This window comes from Chrysemys picta, chromosome 2 (genome assembly GCF_011386835.1).
Source record: "Chrysemys picta bellii isolate R12L10 chromosome 2, ASM1138683v2, whole genome shotgun sequence".
NCBI classification, from domain to species: Eukaryota; Metazoa; Chordata; order Testudines; family Emydidae; genus Chrysemys; species Chrysemys picta.
This window is the reverse complement of record NC_088792.1, coordinates 175,344,299-175,365,215: the sequence shown is the minus strand read 5'-3', so window position 1 is coordinate 175,365,215 and position 20,917 is coordinate 175,344,299. Positions and strand designations below refer to the sequence as shown.

At 41.8% G+C, this 20,917-nt stretch overlaps 1 protein-coding gene across 8 annotated transcripts in view; it reads right to left on the bottom strand.

Moving 5' to 3' along the window:
• RREB1 (ras responsive element binding protein 1) overlaps positions 1-20,917 on the bottom strand; it is a 141,017-nt gene that overhangs the window by 38,852 nt on the left and 81,248 nt on the right. For all 8 annotated transcript variants that reach the window (XM_065584925.1, XM_065584930.1, XM_065584926.1 and 5 more), the window contains 2 exons: positions 4,747-4,891; positions 3,416-3,555 (listed from right to left, as the gene is read on the bottom strand). In XM_065584925.1, the coding sequence (XP_065440997.1) occupies positions 3,416-3,555; positions 4,747-4,891 (285 nt within the window). The remainder of the gene's footprint in view (positions 1-3,415; positions 3,556-4,746; positions 4,892-20,917) is intronic.

The window sequence follows — 20,917 nt, the reverse complement described above, 5'->3', positions numbered from 1 at the left end:
TCCCACTGATAATGGTCACTGCAAGACAGTGAGACAATGTTGCTCTATCCAACTAATGTTGCTAATTAGGGTGTGGCTTCCAGAGAGTTCAATGGGATGAGAGGCTACCCAGAGAGGTTAATTCCATGAAGGAGCTGCAGTACCTCAAGCCAATTGTTAGCATAACAAAGGGCTCTATTTATTGCCCAAAGGGTAGAGCAGTTCTTACCATAATTATCAGACAAAGATGCAGGCCTTAAGATTTTACATAATCAAAAGGTACTCTCCCAAAAGGAGCCCTGCTCACATAATCAATGGATTAAGTATTGTTTATTCTGCTGTAAGTAAACAATGAGGTACTCACAGCTCTGAGGCTTTGCATAAACAAGCAGCACTCAGGAAGACAATGTCCTGTGTCTTTTTCTTTCATTTCAAACAGCTAACCCTCTGATTTAAAGTTGTTCATTTGACAATCCTGGGAAGGGTAAAGGCCCACCCTGTAAATTACAGTGTCTCATATGCTGACCCAGAGGCTACAAACCACTGGGCAGTGTTCCCTTTCCTAATTCTTACAAGCAAAAGTGTGTGAGAGAGGCTCTGTTTACACAAGAACCTTTCTGAAAAATGACCTGCTGCTGCTAACCCCAGTGCAGTGCTAAATCTACATGATATGGTGATTAAAAACCACCAGCAACATTTTTCCTGTATAGTGTTTATGCCTCTGCATCCACTAGGAGAGCTACACTGGTGATCTGGATGGTGGGAAAAGGCTGGTGCACTCGGCGTCACAGCATTTGTATGTGTGTGGAAGACAGAATAGTCTTACAACAATAAACACAGACTCTGAAAAATCAGACAATGTGGGAAATTTTAAAAATAAACAAAACGTAGTCTACTATTGGGAAATTTCCCAGATCCCAATAATCGATGGCCAGTCACTGACGCAGCTGCTTCAGTACAGACCCCATGTATAGACAAGGAAGCCATGGTTTATACTCGTAAAGTATCACTGGGTTTCAGGCAGGGTACACCATATTTGTCCTTGTCTAGACTAGGAGAAGTATGCATTGCTGCAGCTACACTGGTGGCAGGACATTGATAGCCACAACTGGGACAAACTCCCAGTGTAGATGAGGCGTAACTCAAGGATTTTTGCTTTTCACTCAAGAAGACAAATAAAAGTGAGTATCTTTTGCTTCCCTGCACTGCAGTGACAGCACAACCAGTTGCCGTAGCTATCACATCCATGCCCTTTCCCCTTGTTTTTGTTTTTTTAAATTAAAAATCTCTAATTTGATTAAAACCTAATACTTCACAGGGGACCAGTCTGCTATATTGGGCCAGCCTAGGGCAAACAACGCCCTGGGGCTTGTCTAGACTAGGATGAAAGGTGGGTTTTTAAAACATGTTAGCTCGCTGCATTTCAAGGTTAGCTGGCCAAGGTGAGCCATAAGCACTAGCACAGGGGTCAGCAACCTTTCAGAAGTGGTGTGCCGGTCTTCATTTATTCACTCTAATTTAAGGTTTCGTGTGCCAGTAATACATTTTAACATTTTTAGAACGTCTCTTTCTATAATTCTATAATATAGAACTAAACTATTGTTGTATTTAAAGTAAATAAGGTTTTTAAAATGTTTAAGAAGCTTCATTTAAAATTAAATAAAATGCGGAGCCCCCCCCGGACCAGTGGCCAGGACCCGGGCAGCGTGAGTGCCACTGAAAATCAGCTCACATACCGCCTTCGGAACGCGTGCCATAGGTTGCCTACCCCTGCACTAGCATTTTAGAAAGTGTTAAAACATTTTACAAATACCCCTTTTATCCTTATGTGGATAAGCTCACAAAGAGCAGCCTCACTCCAGCACACTCCCACACAGCCTGCTCTCCGGGCTTATAGCTAAGGAAACTTCAGTCCTTCCCAGGAAGCACAACTGCACTAGCGTGAGGAGGAGTATAAATGGGACCAGCGTGAGTCATTACTGACAGGCTACAGGGAGAGGCTATCCCCGCAAGGCAGCAGATTACTCTGCTCCCAGGGTAGGGAGCCAGCTATGCTGCTACCTTCTATCCATTCTGTCGAGCAACAGAATCCATTTTACTCAGCTTCACTAAGTACAGGCTCATGAAGACATCATGTCTCCGTAAAAGCTCTAGAACTACGCCATCAATGACATGCTGACTTTACTGACATGCTCGGTTACCTGCTCAATAAGTGCATTCTGTGGAGTGATTATCTCAGCCCTCCTTAGACAGCAGGAGGAGGGGAATATATAGAATACTGGCAGAGGCATCATTTGCTATTTTGTACTACATATAATTAAAATATACTGGACTTAGTTTTGCTGGATTAAATTTAGAAAAAAGCATTTTGCCCTTTTCCCCACTAAGGACTACAAATACTTGTGATTCCTTTTAAGCTTCTTTTATATATTTTGACATAGTAATATCATGATACTGTGACTATGGATAATATCTGATGTGGTTTTAAGTTTATTTGCAATACGATCTATCTGTTCTAACAAAGTTTCACTCCAACCCTGCCCCGCACCATCCAGTAGAAAAACAAATCCTCAGAAATAGAAATCTTTTCAGAAGGGTAAAGAGTCAAATCAACAAAGGTGTCCAAATACTCTGTACATGAGATACTCTTCAAAAATAAACTTAAGATGCAGCCAATGCTCATGAGTTTGATTTACTGATGTTCCTAAATGGGAGCTATTTGATTTCTAAGTATTTAAACCGGACTTGAAATCTATTTATGTCCTCATGCATTTGGATCTACCTGTTCTAAAAACAGGAAATATCACAGCAATCTCTCAGACAAAAAATTAAACCTTCTTATCCAAATGAAATGACATCTAAAAAAAATTGTCTAACTGTAAATTTTTCTTCCTTTAACCACTATTTGATACTTCACATTTCAAAAGGTAAAGCAAAAAAGTGTACATTTTTGGTAAGATCGCTTCTTATATATGGGAACTCCCTTGCCTTTATTCAATCTAATTTAAAACAAAAATCATTTCTGCATGACCGGCTACTATAACCATCCTCTCCATCCCGTCCTTCTTCTTTCCCCCTAAAAGAGGGGAGTCAGTTAGTAATTAACACTTATAACAGGTTTTCATCTTCAAAACACTCTGTACATAAAGCTGGTCGAAATTTTTACGAATCTCAAGTTGTTTTTCATCAAAAATTTGATTTGACAGCTTCCTCCCCCTCCCCCCCAATTCATGGGTTTTTCCAACAGCTGTGTTTGCAAACAGCACCCGTGAGACAATCTGTACTACCCCTCATTTACAGATGGGGAACCTGGGGTAGAAGGGTTAAGCAACATGTTCAAAACCACAAATGGAGTCCGTTAACAGTGTAAAAGGTGGAATGGAACCTCCCACACCGTCCTCTGGTGACAGGGAGCATGTTCAGGCCTATTTCTTACCTCAGTGAGGTATCTGGATGGGTCTCCATATGGGTCTCCAGCCCATACTTGCATACAAATTCTTTGAAACACACTGGACAACGATAAACTTCCTCCTCAGCCTTCTTCTCCACTTCACTGGACTGAGCCTCCTCGACAACCTTCAGAGAGATGAAAACGCCCGTCACAAGGACTACGCTCAGTGAGCCAAACATGCAATCCAGACAGAGTCTTTCTGTCACAATGTACCAGCCCATGACTTTGCTACAGGCTACTGAAAATTACTCACTCCAGAGAGACACAGAGAGCTGCTGGATCAATAATTACATTAGCTAAATGTTGACTAGTCCTTTAGAAGGTACAGCTGCATCACCCCAGATCATCATCTCTTATGAGAACTAAACAATTTATAAACAACTTTAACAGGGAAGAAAATGTGCATGTGAGATGTTCAACTCTGCTGACCATTTAACTAGCATCATTACCCCTCCCCCATCACAAATCAGGCTGTCAGCCTAGGTTATTTATGCCAATGAATCACTGCCAGCCTCTAACTCAAGTGATCCAGAGAAGAGCAGTAAAATTGTTCATGTTTTTTACAGACATCTTCTAATTACAGGAAAAAAAGAATGCACCAAAACAAGAGATGTCTACACTGAGTTACTGCTAGCCTAAAGAGTATAAAGGGCCACTGTCAAGTTAAATTTTGCATTGAATGTATGTTTTGTATAAACAACCTGTTATGAAACTAAACCCAATAGAAATATTGTATTAAAAAAATGCCAATGGCAACTTATTTTTTTCAAATGAAATAAATATTTCCTTGCGGTGTTTGAAGCATAAACACTGCAGCAGTATGCTAGCATGGGAGAACCTCAATGTGAAATGGACTACAAACCAACTATAAATTTTCCAGAGAAAAAACTTAAACTGTTGTCAAGATTGAAAGTAAATATTAGTGACTTAAGCTTTAAAGGCCTTCCAAGGCTGTTAGGTTTATCAAAAAAATAACACAATCCTCCACACATCAGACTGAGTTTCAGCCTAAATGGGTAATTTATTCTCCATCTAATTTTCATTGTCCAAATTGAAATGCAAAAAGGAAAAAAAAGCTTAAATAGTGAAATGTAAAAGAGATGTTGAAATTCTTTCAATTTGAATAATCTAAGACGTTAACAATACAGGTAAGAACATCTGTGTTTTAAAATATATATATGATTTTAACTTAACAGTGTTTTCTGGATAGGTTCTTTCATGCACAACTAGGTAAATATCAGATGCGAGAGGTTAGGAAATCAAAATGGGGAAAATGGTGGTCAGGAAGAGATTCTGCAACATGCATCGTAAAGAACCTTTTTTGCTGGGGTTCGTTCCTCTCTGTCTGTCTCAGGCTCATGACTAAGTTTCCTCTTACAGGACAATCGTCTGCGCTTCAGAGGAGATGGGGGAGTAGTACTTGCAGTGCTGTTTGGATCCTTCTCGTGAATCTTCATGTGTCTAAGTAGGAGAGGGAGGAAGACAGCCTTTCAGCACCCAGATCAGGATTCTGAAATTCAGCATAGTTTTAATCCAAATACCATTCCAAATATTTGACTTCAAGTAATAAACACAACTTCCATAAACTGGATTGTGCTTTTTAAGCAACACATAATGTAGAGCCTGATCCTACAAATGCTTACTACCCAGTGCACGAGCAGTCTCATTAGTAAGTGTCTGCAAGATGGGGCCCTTAAAATTCATTCATGCTAGATGACAAGAACCCTTCTTTCCTATGCCAGAATGTACATCAGCTGAAAATGGAAATCACGTGGAAGCATCACAAAACTTGTGAACATGTCCTATACATTTATGAAAATATGAAGTCCCCACAGTTTGATTTTTATAGCTTAAAATTTATAAAACAAGGTCAATCTTGTTCTATGTATCTTGCAACTCTGCTAACTGTACCAGGCATGCTTATAAACCTCCATATCACCCCCCCAAATTTTTTTTAAATATATTCATGTTTCACACAAACCAGCAGGAGTGGTCTGTATTTTACTGAAAAGGATTGCTTTATAAAAAGCACAGATGCATTTTAAAGTTGGAAATAATCATGCACTTATAGACACTAATTTATAAAATACAGAGTTCAGTTCCCCCAGTGAAAGTTAAATAGATTTTTCAGGTTAACCAAGGCCTTTATTATATAACATGTGGGAGGAAACGCAGGCCATTAACTCATGTCACCTTGGCCAAATCACTTGAGCAATCTGTGCCTCAGTTTCCCCATCTGTAATATGGAAATCATGCTCATCCACCTTTACGAGGTGCTGTGAGACCCTTGGATGAAAAAGAGTAAGCATCGTTATATCATAAAGGATATTATAAATAAGTAAAAAACCCACTGAACAAACCCAGGGATGTTCAGTTACAGGAAATATTGTACCACTTATAAAAGCGTTTCTTTTAAAAACAAATAGTTTTGGCTTACATTGTACTAAACCTTTTATTTATGCATGAGCTTTTGGGGAAAAAATTCAAAAAGCACCTAACTGACTTAGGTGCCTAGATCTCATTTAACATTTATAGCAACTTAAGCTCCTAAGTCACTGGGTATATTTGGAAATTTTACTCCTACTGGTTTAGTCACTGTTTCCAGACACAATACTAAAAGGCAATTTGTCTTGGTCTACACTGGTAATTAAGACTGGAATTTTCCAATGGGATTTGGGCACCTCGCTCCCTTATTGCACCACTTAACTTTGTGTTCAATTGTGACAAAGTTTATAATCTTCTAGACAAACCTTATATCTTCCTGCAACTGGCTGGCTTAAAATACAATCAATTATTTTGAAGACTGGCTACATGTGAATCACCCAACATTTTAAATTAATGTTACTTTTAGATGCCAGGTGCATGACATATGAAGATAACATAATGAATCAAACTGACCCCTGCTGCAACTCCATTAAAGCCAAATGGGATGAGTCTGACCCAACATGTTTTACATATATTTATTTCCTTTTCACAACAACTGAACCTTGAAAACACACACACACGGCCTTGACTATGATCTTGCTTAGCGTGGTGTAACATCAGGAGTAACTCCATGTTTAGTCAATAGAATTACATTGATGTAAAACACGTGCAAGATCAAAAATGATCCTGCAAGGTGCTGACCACTTTGAATTCCCAATGAAATCAGGCAGAGTACACTCTTCACAGGATCTGTCCCCCCAGGGCAAGATTATGGCTTCTTCTTTGCATCCACACAGGGGGTGTAAGATGCTCCTTTGCTTTGCCCCCCTCCATCAGCTACAATACAGGAAAAAGGGAAGAGGAAGCAACTACACAAGAGATCAGGGAGTGGGCAGAACCTTGACTCTGCACAGCCTCCTTCCCCACAAACTATGCTGCCCAACGGTATGGGAAACGAATCTGTACGAGGTAAGATAAGTAACAGACTCGACTGGAGCACGGGAAAGTAAACCCAAAGACCCAAATTGTACCTCAGACAGCAAAGCAACTATGCGCTGCCCCTTCTTTAGGACATGCAATTACCCCCCAACTGAGTACATAAATGTCCTATTCCTAGCTCATATTTATGGCAAATATTTGAAACAGCTTCTCCAGATTTGCACAGTCTAGTAAATTCAATCATTCTTTTCATTATTCAAGAACAGCTTGTTAAAATAAAAATAAAAATTGAGACAATAGAGTCTACAGGCAAGATGCCTAGGTGCACTGAGGCCAGTCAGATCTCTCCCAGCCAGGTTTCTCCATTTTTTTTTTGGCATTGCTCTAGTTCCCTGCTCCAACCAAGCCAACCCCAGAGCTTTCTACGGATGATAAATCTATAGGATAAAGAGCAGTCATACAGAAGCACAGAAGTAGAACTTAACCATTTGTTCATTATTTTATGCAATAGTTGAAGATGAGCTCGGAAAAAGCAACGGGGGGGGGGGGGGGGAGAAGTGAGTATTTTAGTATTCAATTCATTGGCAAGGCTAAGGCTGGAAGAGGTATGGGTCTTTTTTTAAGATAGTTTTCCAGTTAATAGGCAAGTCTAAAAGTGAGATACAGATATTTATGTTACTCACACACATATATTAGGCCAGCATATTTAACCTTTTGGCAGCATGACTGACACATAGCTAACATTACTTGGCCAGTGCCTCTTCAGAGAGTCAGTATAAGCAAGAAATTAAACACACACACACACACACACACACACACCCCTACCTACCTACCTCCCAGGAAAAATTCTATACTATAAAAGAAAATATGAGAAACCCCAGCTTAAAGATTCTATTCTATCCCTGAGAAGCGTGCACAATTCCCATTAGTAGCTACACATGCAAAATATTTCTTAGGGCTAGATTCTCTGCTCATGTTATTTTTACACCAGTTTAGCGTCAATGGAACAATTTTTGGTTTACATGAGTGCAAGTGAGAGGAAAATCAGTTCCAATAGCAAAGAATGAAGGTCTGTTCATGTTTTAATTTTGCATGTTTGAAACGAAACAGTTCTAAACTACTGAGCCATAAACAGGAAGACACCCCGACTGCACCTTTGACTTTTACTGCATAGGTCAAACGTCAGAGACCCTGATAGCTTTCTGTGTGGAATCATTTAAAAAAAAAAACACAAAAAAAAACAAAGAAGCAGGTTCCAAGTTCTCAAATAAATTCACAATCTGCCCCTACAGTACAAGGAGCAGATTTATTCTTTGACAGGTTAAACAGGTTTCACTGCATTGAATCGAGGGTGGAGAGAAAGAGGATTACTAGAACAACCACCCAAGATAAGCAGGAAGAGAAAGCAGACCAGTACAAAGGACAGATGCAATCTTCATCATCTCCTTTACCTTGCAGCAGGGACATGACATAGTTTAGTCTGCCTTCAGAAAACACAATCATCTGACTTATGCTGAACTGTAACAGATGTCAGATTGCATCCACCACCTTTTATTTATTTATTTTTTAAAATATAATCCCTGTACTATGCCACATCTGCACTCTTGAGGGCTATGGCGCCATAGCTACTTGCAGGGGAGATACAGACTACAGTGACGGAAGGAGTTTTTCCATTGCTGTAGAAACACCACATCCCCAAGCAAGGATAGCTAAGTCAATGGAAGGTTACTTCTGTCGCTCTGGCTGCACCTACACCAGGAATTAGGTCAGCATAGCTACCGCACCGGAGTGTGGATTTTTCACAACCCTGAGTGCCTAAGCCATGTTGACTTAAATTTCAGTGTAGACCAGGCCTAAGGTTCATTAATTTAAAGTTTCTTAACTCTGAAAACAAACTAATATTTGTGTTGCCGTATCCTCCTTTAGAAGTGTACCAAGCAGCTCTAAATTGGCCTCTTTTAGGGGTAGATATCGCAACAAAAACTGAGGGCCAGACATAGATGCTGGAACTAGGGGTGCTGGGGTTCTACCGCACCCCCTGGCTTGAAGTGGGTTCAGTCATATACAGGGTTTACTTGATCAATGGTTCTCAGCATCCCCGGGGCCAGATTCTCAGCTGGGGGTATTGCTTTATTGATGTCATTAGAGCTAAGTGAATTTACACCAACCGTGGATCTGGCCCAGACATGCACAAGAGAAATATGGTACTTCACATAGGCACTCTCAAAACTATACTTTAGGTAGGTAGCCTGAGTATGTGCATGCACACACATACACTTGGGAATTGCACAGGGTGGAACAAGAGGGTGTAGCTAGGGCTAATGGAATGAAATTAAGGAAGTGAAAATTTAAACAGACTAGCAGGAAAAACTTCAAAGCACTGAGAGTTATCTGTCTATGAAATAATCTACTAGGGGAAGTGATGGAAGCCTCATTACTTGGAATTTTTAAAACGAGACCAGAAAAAACACCAGAAGAGGTACTTGTAGGAAATAATCCTACATGGGAAGGGGAATGGACTTGATGATCTTAAAAGGTCTGTTCCATCTCTTGACTTGAAAGCTTTAAGAAATGCTATGCAAAAAATGCAGATATCTTGCTCCACCAAGTTTTTGCAGCAAGTTTGTGTGCAAGAACTCCCCTCCCTTTTCCCTCCCAAAATTCCACAGGTGAGTCAAGAATATCTGATAATGCCACAATCTTATTAGTCAATCCTCTAGCAACATAGGTGTTTTTCACCCATTTTAGTGAATTTTACTCCCTACTCTCTATCGGTGTCATCTTCTTCTCCCCCAGGCTCGGTCCCTTACTCTCCATCCCCCATCTTCAGGCAACTGAACTCTGATGATCACATGGTTAACATTCAGACCAAGATGACGTGGCACAAAAAAGCTGCTTTTCCTTCTCTATCTTCAGCTCTACTTTGATCCACAAGATATGGTTTCAGGAGAGTAACATGTGAGTAATCCAGCACTGCTACTATTGAAGAAAGGGTGAAAAAAGTGAATCTCTCTAGTTTTGCTATTTTTGGTTGTTGTTTTTTGTTTTGTTCTTTTGTTTTCTCTGCTGGGATGACATTGGCTGAGTATGTCACAGAGGCAACTCCTGAGAAAAGCTTGCACCAGTGGTTCCTACTGGTCATGATCTGACCTCCAGAAAGGGCACTGCCTAAAGTTTCAGGGAGAAGTGTAGAAAATGCAGAGGTTGTGTGTGTTCAAAAGATAAGCTCGCTTAAGATTTTAATACCCCCACAAGAGCCAGGAATATCCTTTGAAGAGGATTGGGGGTGTGACGGAATAAAAAGGTGATGACTGTGGCCTCTGACTAGTGCCCGGGGTTAAAGTCCCTCTTCTTTTACTTCTTTGGCATGAGCAGGACCGCTTGCCAGTTAGGATAGGCTGGTCCAAGGCAGGTCTGACCAAAGGAAAGGGAGCTTACTTACCTTGTACAGTAACTGAAGTTCTTCGAGATGGGTGCCCCTCTGGGTGCTCTATGTCAGGACCTGTGTGTGTGCCGGTGCACTCTGGATTGGAGATTTTTGTCTGCAGGTTCGTGCCTGGGCCCTACACACCATCACACTCCGACATGAGGGTACACAGGCAAGGGGCAGATCCACCACCACTCCAGTTCCTTCTCAACCCGCAAAAGTCTAACAAGAGACTCCAAGGCAAAGGAGAAGGAGGGATGGTAGTTGAGCACACACAGGAGATACGTCTTGAAGAACTCTATTTACTGTACAAGGTAAGTAACCTCTTCTTCGAGCAGTGTCCCTATGGGTGCTCCACATCAGGTGACTCCTGAGCAGTACCTCTTTCATGGAGAAGGGTGCTGAACAGGCGGATTCAGTACAGATTGTAGAACAGCTTCATTGAAAGCAGTCCCAAGGGTTGGGTCTGGTAGGGAGCTGAATGGAATAATCTGAAGAAAGCACCTCTCTGAGGTGATGAGCTCCCAGGGAGGTAGACAATGGGAGAGATGATCCCCATAAAGGAGGCAGAGGGGAGAGGTTCAGCGTAAGATCTGGAGTGGGAGTTAGCTCATGACCCTTGACTAATGGGTCAAAAAAGCGGGGGAAAGTGCACATTCAGGCTCTCCCAGGGTGCAAAGGTCCCCATGGAACAGACATCTGGAAGCTACCAGGGACCCCGGATAGAGATCCTCTGGAGTCAATATGTCAGGCAGCAATAGAGACGGTATTGAAGAACAAACAGTGCATGACAAAGGTTTTGTACTGACTCTGGAGCCCCCTGTTTCAAAGGCACTGAGTCCGGTGTCGATGTTGGGCTACTCTCGGAGGCATCTCAGTAGGCAGCTTCTTTGCCCATTGCTTCTGAGACCCAGACTGAGGGGATGACTTTCCCCTTTTCTTATCCCATTCCAGACTATGGGGTCTTTTCTTCTTAGAAGGCCTGGGTGGTGCCACAGGGCCCCCAGGATCTTTGTCTACCACTGGAGCAGTGGTGGCTGACAGATCTGATGTATATGGGGTGACTCAGAGAGCACTCCATTACCTTTGTCTTCCCTCAATTTCTTAGATCTGCTCTTGAAACCTTGAAAAACACCCTCCTGAGCAAGTTTCAGTGCTGTAAAGCGCCAGTGTAAACAGTGCACCAGTGTTGGGAGCCGTGCTCCCAGTGCCAGTAGCTGCGCCTCTCGTGGATGTGGTTTTTTTTAGAGTGCTGGAAGAGCTCTCTCCCAGCGCTCTGCTATGACCACACAAGCCACGTTAAAGCACTGCTGCGGCAGCGCCTTTGTGTTGTCGGTGTAGACTAGCCCTTAGACTAGCCCTTAGGCCATGGAGAAGGCAGCTTACATTTTTGTTGCCAAGGGGAAAAGACCTAGTGCAGGTCTGGCAAGGTTTGGCGCCTCGGGTCTTGGGTGTAACCTCAACTCAAGGCTGTGGGTCAAAGCCCCAAAAAAAAAATCAATAAAAGCCCACATCCCGCAAAGAAAAAAGGGGAAGGAGAATCCCATCCCCTCAAAACCACAAACTGTGCAAAATAACAGAATGATGTAATCAAACCTATGAAATAAAGAATAAATGAGCGACGGGTGTAGCAAGCTGGATGGCTAGCTAAATGGACACCACAATGCTCCGTCTCAAGCTGCAAATGGCTGAGATGGAACTGCAGTGGTGATGGGTCCACCCCTCCTGATATACCCTTGTGCTGGAGCACAGGGGGTCTAGGGCACAGCTGTGGACCCGCGGACACAGCTGACAAAAATCACTAGTCAAGAACGCACAGGTGCGCACACATCCTCATGAGGAGCACCTATAGGGACACTGCTTGAAGAAGAAGAGCAAATCCACAGGAAAGCCAGGAGGCACTTTCAGTGAAAGATGGTTGAGAAAGTTCCAGGCTCAAAAATCCTGATTAATTGCCGAGCACACGGTTAGCAAATGTATAGGCAGGACACCCTTTCCCTCACTGCTCTGGAAACAATGAAGGAAAGTAAAACTAGCCATTACCAATTCAGAGTGATTGTTTGCCAGTATCACGTCCACGCTTCACAGTCCACACATTATTCTATACCACTTCTCTAAAGCTTTCTTCACTTTACCACTTTATGTACCATACATCCCACTGCACTGCGAGAGGCCTTTTCTCCCCTCATTTGATTTCTGAATGCCGGATCACAACCTGACCTCAAAAAGATATGGAGGGTACCCATATATCTGACATCTATCTGAAAACAACAAGTGTAAAACCGCCGTATATTATTGCAGTATATATAGCCATCTAAATATTCTGGTAAGCAGTTAGAGTGAGAATAAAATCAGCCATGTTGAAAATGGCTTCTTTCATAAGCTACCACCTATATCATAGAAATTATTCTTCAAAGCAAAACACTCTTCAACATCTACCAATCTAGTAAGCTCAGCATTCTGTTGAGATGTAAGCTGGTCAGATGGGCAGTAGGTCTAGCTGCCCTGACTACAATGTAGCTGAAAAAATTACTGTAAGTATGGTCTGCTACTTATTCTGATAATTCTCTTCCCTAATTACCTTCAGTGTACTATTATTTTAGTTTATGTTAATAAATTGACCAAAACAAAATCAAAACCACATACTTTCAATATTCCACAACAGAGGACATATATACAATTATATAAAAAAAGGCCAGTTTCACCCGGATTTCAATCCTGCACAACCACATTAAATTCAAATGAAGTGCTAAGGATTTAAACAGGCCAGGTTTTGGCCCATTGTGCTCTTTTTGTCCTTCCATGGGATGAAAAGTGGCTCAAGAGCGACAGAGTGCCAACTTTAATTCCACTCATATCAAAACCAGGACCTATTTTGACATATTTCCAGCTCAAAACGTCTGTGCAATTATTATTTCATTCTGCTTGGCAGTTCTAACTTTATCCAAGTGTCCTAAAAAATATAAAAGACAAAAACATTTTATTGTATGGATTCGTTGCTGTCATTTGAAGCAAGAGGGGGGAAAACCCAAACAAATACAAAATGGGCTTGTGCAGCAGTGTTTTCAGGAGCCAGCAGTCAATACAAAGACTGTTAGCCCTCCCCCAAAGTCTGGTTGTGAAGATGACTAGAGCTTAACTCCAAAGTACAGTAACACTATATACCGGAGTTAAACCTCCAGTTGTTTGTTTGTCAAAACACGTTAAGTCATCAATTTGTATTGACAATATATGTTCAGTCCTAATAATTACAAGCAGCCACTACTTAGAAGAGTCTAATTCATTCAACACTGTCAGTTGTAATCGCTGGGCTCAGAAAGATGTAGCTAATTCTGAAATGAAACATGACTGGTATTTGGAAAGGTTTTTGTTTTGTTTTTCCTAACAGCTTATCAACGACAACAGTTGCTATTCAGATCCTCCCAAAACACTTAGTAAACTCAGAGACATTCTGATGCCAAAACCCCAACCACCTTGTGAAAACTCTACTAACACCGATGAGAAATTTCAATGCCGAGATTTTTGCTTTTATTTCAAGTATTCACACAGTACTGAATGATTAATGGCTAGGATCGGCAAGGAGCAACTAATAGTGAGAGAACTCTGTGTAGCTATGGCGAAGCTAATAAGAAACCTAAGACAATACACTGGAGCAAAGTGACCTCAGCAGAAGAGTTGGGTGTGGCAAACAGGTCAGGGAAGAGTTATGTTAGAAGCACTTGCTCGCTCTAAGTTCAGAGCAGTTAACCATGGCTATAAACAGCAGGGTATTTCATTTATGTTTGATGTTTGTTTTTTTTAAAACACTGCGCTCTTAGTTTTCTTTGAAGTACAACCCCGATTGATCCTGCACTGAGCTCAGTCCAGGGGGAGACCTTCACCCACATGAAGCATTGCTGAACTTAACAGGGCTCCAAGCAAGTGGCAGAGTCCGCCAGCATGGAGCTCATTGCAGGATCGGGGCCTAACAGGCTAGGGAAAACCTTAGTTTAAACACTGGTTATAAACACTGTCAAGACTGCCAAGCCAAAGAAATGCTCATCAGAATGTGTCTAGTTCCAAATTCTCCAAATGGTTTAAAGGCCACTGCTGAAAGAGTCCTATGCAGGGCGGTGGTAAATCTAAGGCTAAAGTCTATTCTTTGGTGTCTTTTTGTTCTATGTTTGTACAGCACCTAGCACAATGCAGTCCTTGTTCATGACTAGGGCCCCTGGATAGTACAATAATACAAACAATAAACAACAATAGACAATTATCTATTCTTTTCTATCTAGATTCTTATACTCATCACTGTAGTATCTGAGTGACTTCCAAAGTGCATTAAGCAATATGGCTAACATCTGTCATGGGTTTGTTCTCTCATCCTCTCCTGAGGGGGAGAAGTGTGTGCAGCTGAAGGTTTTATTTTGCATTGCGCGTGCACGCAAAACACACACAGAGCTATCCATGTGTTAGAAAAGGCAAGGCCAAAGAAATGCGCCTTGCACCTAAAGCAGGAAGTGGGGAGGTGTGTGATGGTCCTTAGTTCCTGGGGCAGTTCATTCCACAATCTTGGGCCAGCCCCCCAAGAGAGCTCTAACAGAGCAAAACAAAAGCAAAAACAAAGAAACCCCACAACATCATTTCAAAAATCATCCTTATGATAATATTTCTAATGGTTTAGAACTATCAAGTCTATTTGAAAGCTCCATGTTTGCAAAAGCTGCTCATGATTAATTTCCGATTCTGGTCAATAAATTCCTTGATGGAGATACCAGTAAGCCTGTGAATTGTAGTCAATGCCATACAACATAAAGCTTTCTGAAGTCTGCCAATATACATTATAGCTAGAGTGTACGATACACAACCACACACATGCTTATATTTTAGTAGTTTTACCCAAGAGAAGAATGTTTTTGTTGTCAAAAATAAAAAAATAGCAGAAATGTGTGTGTGTGAGAGAGAGAGAGAGATCTACAAAACAAAAAGGGGAAAAGTACTATTTCTGTAAAGCAGACCCGTATATGTTGTATTAATAAATATCTAAACAACCAACTTGCTATACTGAAGCAAGTTCAACCAGGTTTAGATGGATACAAATGCACTTCCATCTTTGCTTGACATTATCCCTGCTCTCTACCAAAAGTGTTGTCATAACACCTCAGGAAAAAAAAAAAGAAAAGAAAAGAAAAGAAAAGAAAAGAAAAGAAAAGAAAAGAAAAGAAAAAAAGGAGGCAGCTATTCCAAAACAACATGCCTGATGCTGCTGCAATAGTGAAGTGATTCAGTAGTGGCAGCCTGCCCTGTACATGCTTTTAAAGCCAGTTTTCCCAAAGGGGAAGAGATTCATTTGCAATTGTAATCACACAATGCACAAGCGGAGAGAGAGATGGTGGAAATTCAGTGTGAGCTTCCCAATGCTGCCCCACCTAACTGGCTTAGAGGCACCTTGCAGTAATTCAGGCTGTGCCACATTAACAATGACAAATGACATATGGTGACTTTGAAGATGAAAGAAACTCTGCTTACTGAGGGGCGGAGTTAAACACATGACACTCTTTAACAGGGTCTTCTGATTCTGCAAGCTTTGTAAGAAATCCCTATTTGTGCTGTGTTTATTAACCACATATGCATATAAGCCTAGCCACTGACCTGCACATTTGGCTGTTTCTATTCAATGTCTTAAGACATTCCCATTAAAAATAGATTTAAGAAGGAGACAGCAATTAAAGCAGCTTTAATTTCAGCACAAATACAGAGCACTGCAAGTTTTATCCCCCTTCAAAATAAACCATGGTAAAGAAATCTGAGAAAAAATTTTATTCGTTAAAAATAAACCAACATGATGAGCAACTATGTCCAGAATCAGACATAGCCTACTCCATTCACTGCCCTCTAGCATTTTGCCATTGAGTATTGCTAATGGCAAACAGCACAGAACAACTTGTTATATCGTATGGCACAGAAAAGAAACAATACACACAAACGCTGAAGGTGCTTTACAAAGGGAATAAAATTAAAAAAAAAATCCCAAGGAAAATGCACTATATTACAAAACCACATTCTAGACAAAACAAGATCTCTGCACTATCATGTCAGTGGTATAAATCAATGACTGCTGAAGAGGAGGGGAAACAAATCAACTCTATGCAGAGATTCTCAAGCCTTCCCCCCCCTACACACTGCAGACCACATCCTAATAGAGGAATTTCTTGTAGACCACCTCCCCTCCCACTCCTGACTCTCTGGCCCACCTATTTCTCCCATGTGTGATCCCATAGCATCCTTGTGGTAACCACAATTGCCTGTGTGGGAAAGTAATGTTAAGAACATATTTAATAAATTTCTTAGCTGTCTTTTAATAAAATTTAGCAGCTGGAAACAGGAGTGCCAGCACCACAAAACTAGTCTGCTCTCTATGGGCCTCCAGACATTGCACTATGGAACACCAACCACAGTTTGGGAACTTCTGCTCTAGGAATATGAACTTGGATGCAGTCAATGCAGATGTAGACGACTGATACATCTCATCATTAAGGCTGTGTGTCTGTCATGGATTCCGTGACTTTCTGTGACCTCCGTGACTTCTGGAGAGGCCGCTGCTGAGGCAGTCTCAGGCCACTGTACCCCCACCCAGCAGCAGCAGTAATTTGGATGTAGGAGGGGGCTCAGGGCTGGGGGTTGGGGTGCGGGGCGATGCTTACCTCAAGAGGGGCTCCCCAGAAGCGGCCGGCATGTCCCTGCAGCTCCTAGGCGGAGGGGCCAGGGGGCTCTGTGCCTGCAAGCACTCCCCCCTGCAGCTCCCATTGGCTGCGGTTCCTGGCCAATGGGAACTGTGGAGCCAGTGCCAGTGGTGGGGGGCCAGGGCAGCGCACAGAGCCTCCTGGCCTTCCAACCCTTTGAAAGCAGCTGCAGGGACATGCCGTCTGGTTCTGTGCGAAGCCGGGTAGGGAGCCTGCCAGCCCCACAAACCCTCCCCCCCAGCACCCATGCTCCCCCCCCGGCCTTCCTCCCTCCCCAGAGCACCCCCAGTCCAAGTTTTAGTTAGGGATATATAGTACAAGTCATGGACAGGTCACGGGACATGAATTTTTGTTTACTGCCCATGACCTGTCCATGACTTTTACTAAAAATATCTGTGACTAAAACGTAGCCTTACTCATCAGTTTCAAGTTTGCCACTGAAGAGGTGTCACCTGCCAAAATAATACAGGTGCCTCTATTTTAAAACAGCAGGGAGGGTTGCTTGTCTTCCTCTTCCTAGGACAGCTTTCTCGAGTCTAGACATACTGGAGAGTTTGGTCAGAGGAGTCACTGGACATAGACCTGAGCCAGAGCTCAATGCAATCAATAAGAGTCTTCAGTGGGCTGTGGATAAGGCTGCACGAGAGCTTACTCTCTCAGCTTGGACTGGCAAGAATACCAGTAGATCCCCTAATGGAAGATAAAGCAATATTTGTATACCAAGTACAACCCACCTACTTAATATATAATGGCATTGTCAGTTTACATAAATAGGCATCTTCCCCATACTGAAAGCCAGCCACCTATGTATTAGGTGTAACATGCAGACAAGTAGCATAGTGGGAAAATGAGCATGCCAGGATCAGACTGCTGCTGTTTCATGAATCCAAATGCTGAGGTTTTTTGTCTCCAGTCTTCTTCTGTTTTTAAGAAACAATTTATTGCTAATGAATGGCTTTAAAAAAAAAAATAAACAAAGGAGAAGCTGACAATGAATGCCTATATTCTGAGGTTTGCTAGTTCCAGCATGCTAAACCAGAACAGGTTGGGCAGCTTACATATTGGGGAGTGGGAGGGGAAGGGGGAGTTAAAGCTAGACATGCGTTAAGGTGGAACTACTGCCAGTACAAAAAACACAGTTTAAGATAGTGACAAAGGTTTTCCTCCTTATTCTCTTAGGGCCTGTGTCTACACTTACGGCACTGTAGCGTTTAGTGAAGACACTACCTGCGCTGATGGGAGAGCTTCTCCCGTTGGCGTAGGTACTCCACCTCCCTAAGAGGCAGTAGCTATGTCGACGGAGAAGCCCTACACATTAGGTATTGCAACAATATATATTTTTGTACACACACCTCCACATATACAGAGGATGTATTCCAACATGCAGAGAACATTCCTCATAAACCTCCCCAACAACCCGCATTTTTAGTGCTTGGTATATTGATCTATTTCCTCACCTGTTCCATCTTGTTAAAAATCTGCAACATGGCATATTGCCATTTGTCCTTAAAATGTTAGGTCTACGAAAAATCCTATAATGCTGGGATTAAAGCAAAAGACAAACAGCTTCCAAGTCCCAAAGAGATTCTTAAATCTCTAGAGCTGGAATTCCATCTTTTCTTGCAGTCTTGTGTTAAAGATGGAGAGTGGAGGCAACTTTCCTGAGCAGGCAGAATACTAACCCCCTAAAGCAGGTGTTGCTCCTGGGCAGGTACTTATGAAGATAAATAAAGGTCTAAAGGAGCCATGTGATCGGTGACTAGAATCTACTATGCCAAGTGGCATGTTTTCGTTTGAACTGTGACATGGGAAACAAAGCAGCACTAAGCTATGCTGAATACATGCTATTATATGGAGATTTATGTTATTACCTGTGATTAAATTGGTATTACCCCGTATTCCAGATCATCTTCCCCATTACACACACATGCAAACCAGACACCCAAACCTATTGCCAGCAGTGCACAAAAGTGTAAGACAGTCTTAAAGCGACCAAGACCAGATTTACGTAAATTAGAGGGTCTGAGACCACACACCCACTCTGTAGACTTAGAGCATCCTTGACTCACTTGTATGTTCAAGAACTGAAGAGGCCTGGATATGCAAATATAATGCTGCTTATTGTATATGCTTCAGTTCTCAAGAACAATTGAGCCAACTAAGGACAGAGTATAAACCTTAACTCTGAACTTCCTTGCTTTTCTGGATTCTAATCAGACTCCAATATGAGTGTTTGTGTTAACTTCACAGCTCTTTAATAATGATTGAAGAGGAGGGTGATATTTCAACGGCAGTAAGTGGAGTATGACATACCTGTAATCATGACATCTCCCTAAAGCTCTTAAGGTCCACTGAACTGTTGCGTACTTTATTTAAGAGAGAGAGAGAGTGTGTGTGTGCGCGCGCGCTCACTTTTCATTGATCCTGCACCGGCAAAGGTTTATAGTAAAACTATTGAGACTCAGTGGCACTAGCACTTTCTGCTATACTGGTGTGTTCACAACACTGCCAGTTTTTCCGGTCCTTCACTTGGAGTCTTCATAGGTCCCCAGTTACTCAGAGCATACCTGCTGATAGTTTTAGTCTCCACCCAGTTCATGCTTTCACTATACTTACACTGCATATTACTCAAAGAAAACACATATTTAAATTAAAAAGAAAATCAAATGTGTTGTGTCTCAGTTTTCTGCTACAACTATAATTAAAATCATCTGTTACTTTGGAAGCAATTAGTTCTAACTGTGCAGTGTTCAAGAATTAGGGCATCTGCAAATGCTGAACAAGTCTATCCTCTCTCATATGCTGATGTCACAGCACCTTGATATTGGCCAATGATCCTACATTCATCATAAGACTGAGTTCGAGACCATGTCAAACATGACTTGTCCAACTAGCCCCACTCCTCCATAATTAGTTCAGTTTAAGGAATTCTGTCCAGTTTTAATTTCATGTAAACCAAAATTTCTCAGAAGTTAAGCAAGGACTCATCCCACTGCATGAGTTGATCTAAAACTAAATACAAAGGAGAATCTAATGCAATGCTGTATCTATTATAAATGCACAAAAGTCAGGTAATTCATTATGGTCATACAGAAAATATAATTTGACTATATTGCACATATATAGTCTTTTGTATGCTGCTAATTTTAATGCCTTAATTTGTTTGTGCAAAATATCTGTACCATGGATGATGTGAAATGATCACTGATTATATTTAATTACATATATATTTGTAAGGCATGTAGGCTGAACTTTTCAAAACTGCCTAAGAATTTTAAATGTCCAATTCCTATGAATTTTCCCTTAGGCCAGGGGTTCTCAACCTTTTTCTTTCTGAGGCCCTCCAGAACATGCTATAAAAACTCCAGGGCCCACCTGTGCCACAACAACTGGTTTTCTACATATAAAAGCCAGGGCAATTGCCTGGGGCCACAGGGGCCTCCATGAAGCTACATTGCTCAGGCTTCGGCTTCAGCCCCAGGTGGCAGGGCCCTGGGCCCCAACAAGTCTAACACTGGCCCTGCTTGGCAGACCCCCTGAAATCTGCTCGCAGCCCTCTAGGGGCTCCCAGACCACTGATTGAGAACCGCTGCCTTAGGCAGCTCTGAAGAAGTGTCAAACTGAATATTGCATTTAGGTCGTTTTTGCACTGTACTTCCCCCTTTTTAAAAGGCAGAAACTTTGTCACTGTGTTTAACTATGTAGAGCCTAAAAAAAATTCTCTTCTCAACACGCTATCTAAAAATCAAACAAATGCAGGACTGCATGTGTAATCAGAGATTGTACAAATTCTATCCAGACTCCACATACAACCTCAAAGTATGCTATTTAATGCACTGCACCTACAATGCACATAATACACACCAGAAGGGATCCAGCACCATAATTAACACTGGAGGAATTCATGGGTGGGTTGCAGAGAAAGGATGCTTTGGCAAGGTCAGAAAGAGGGTCTGTAGAATCAAAAGTTGTGTG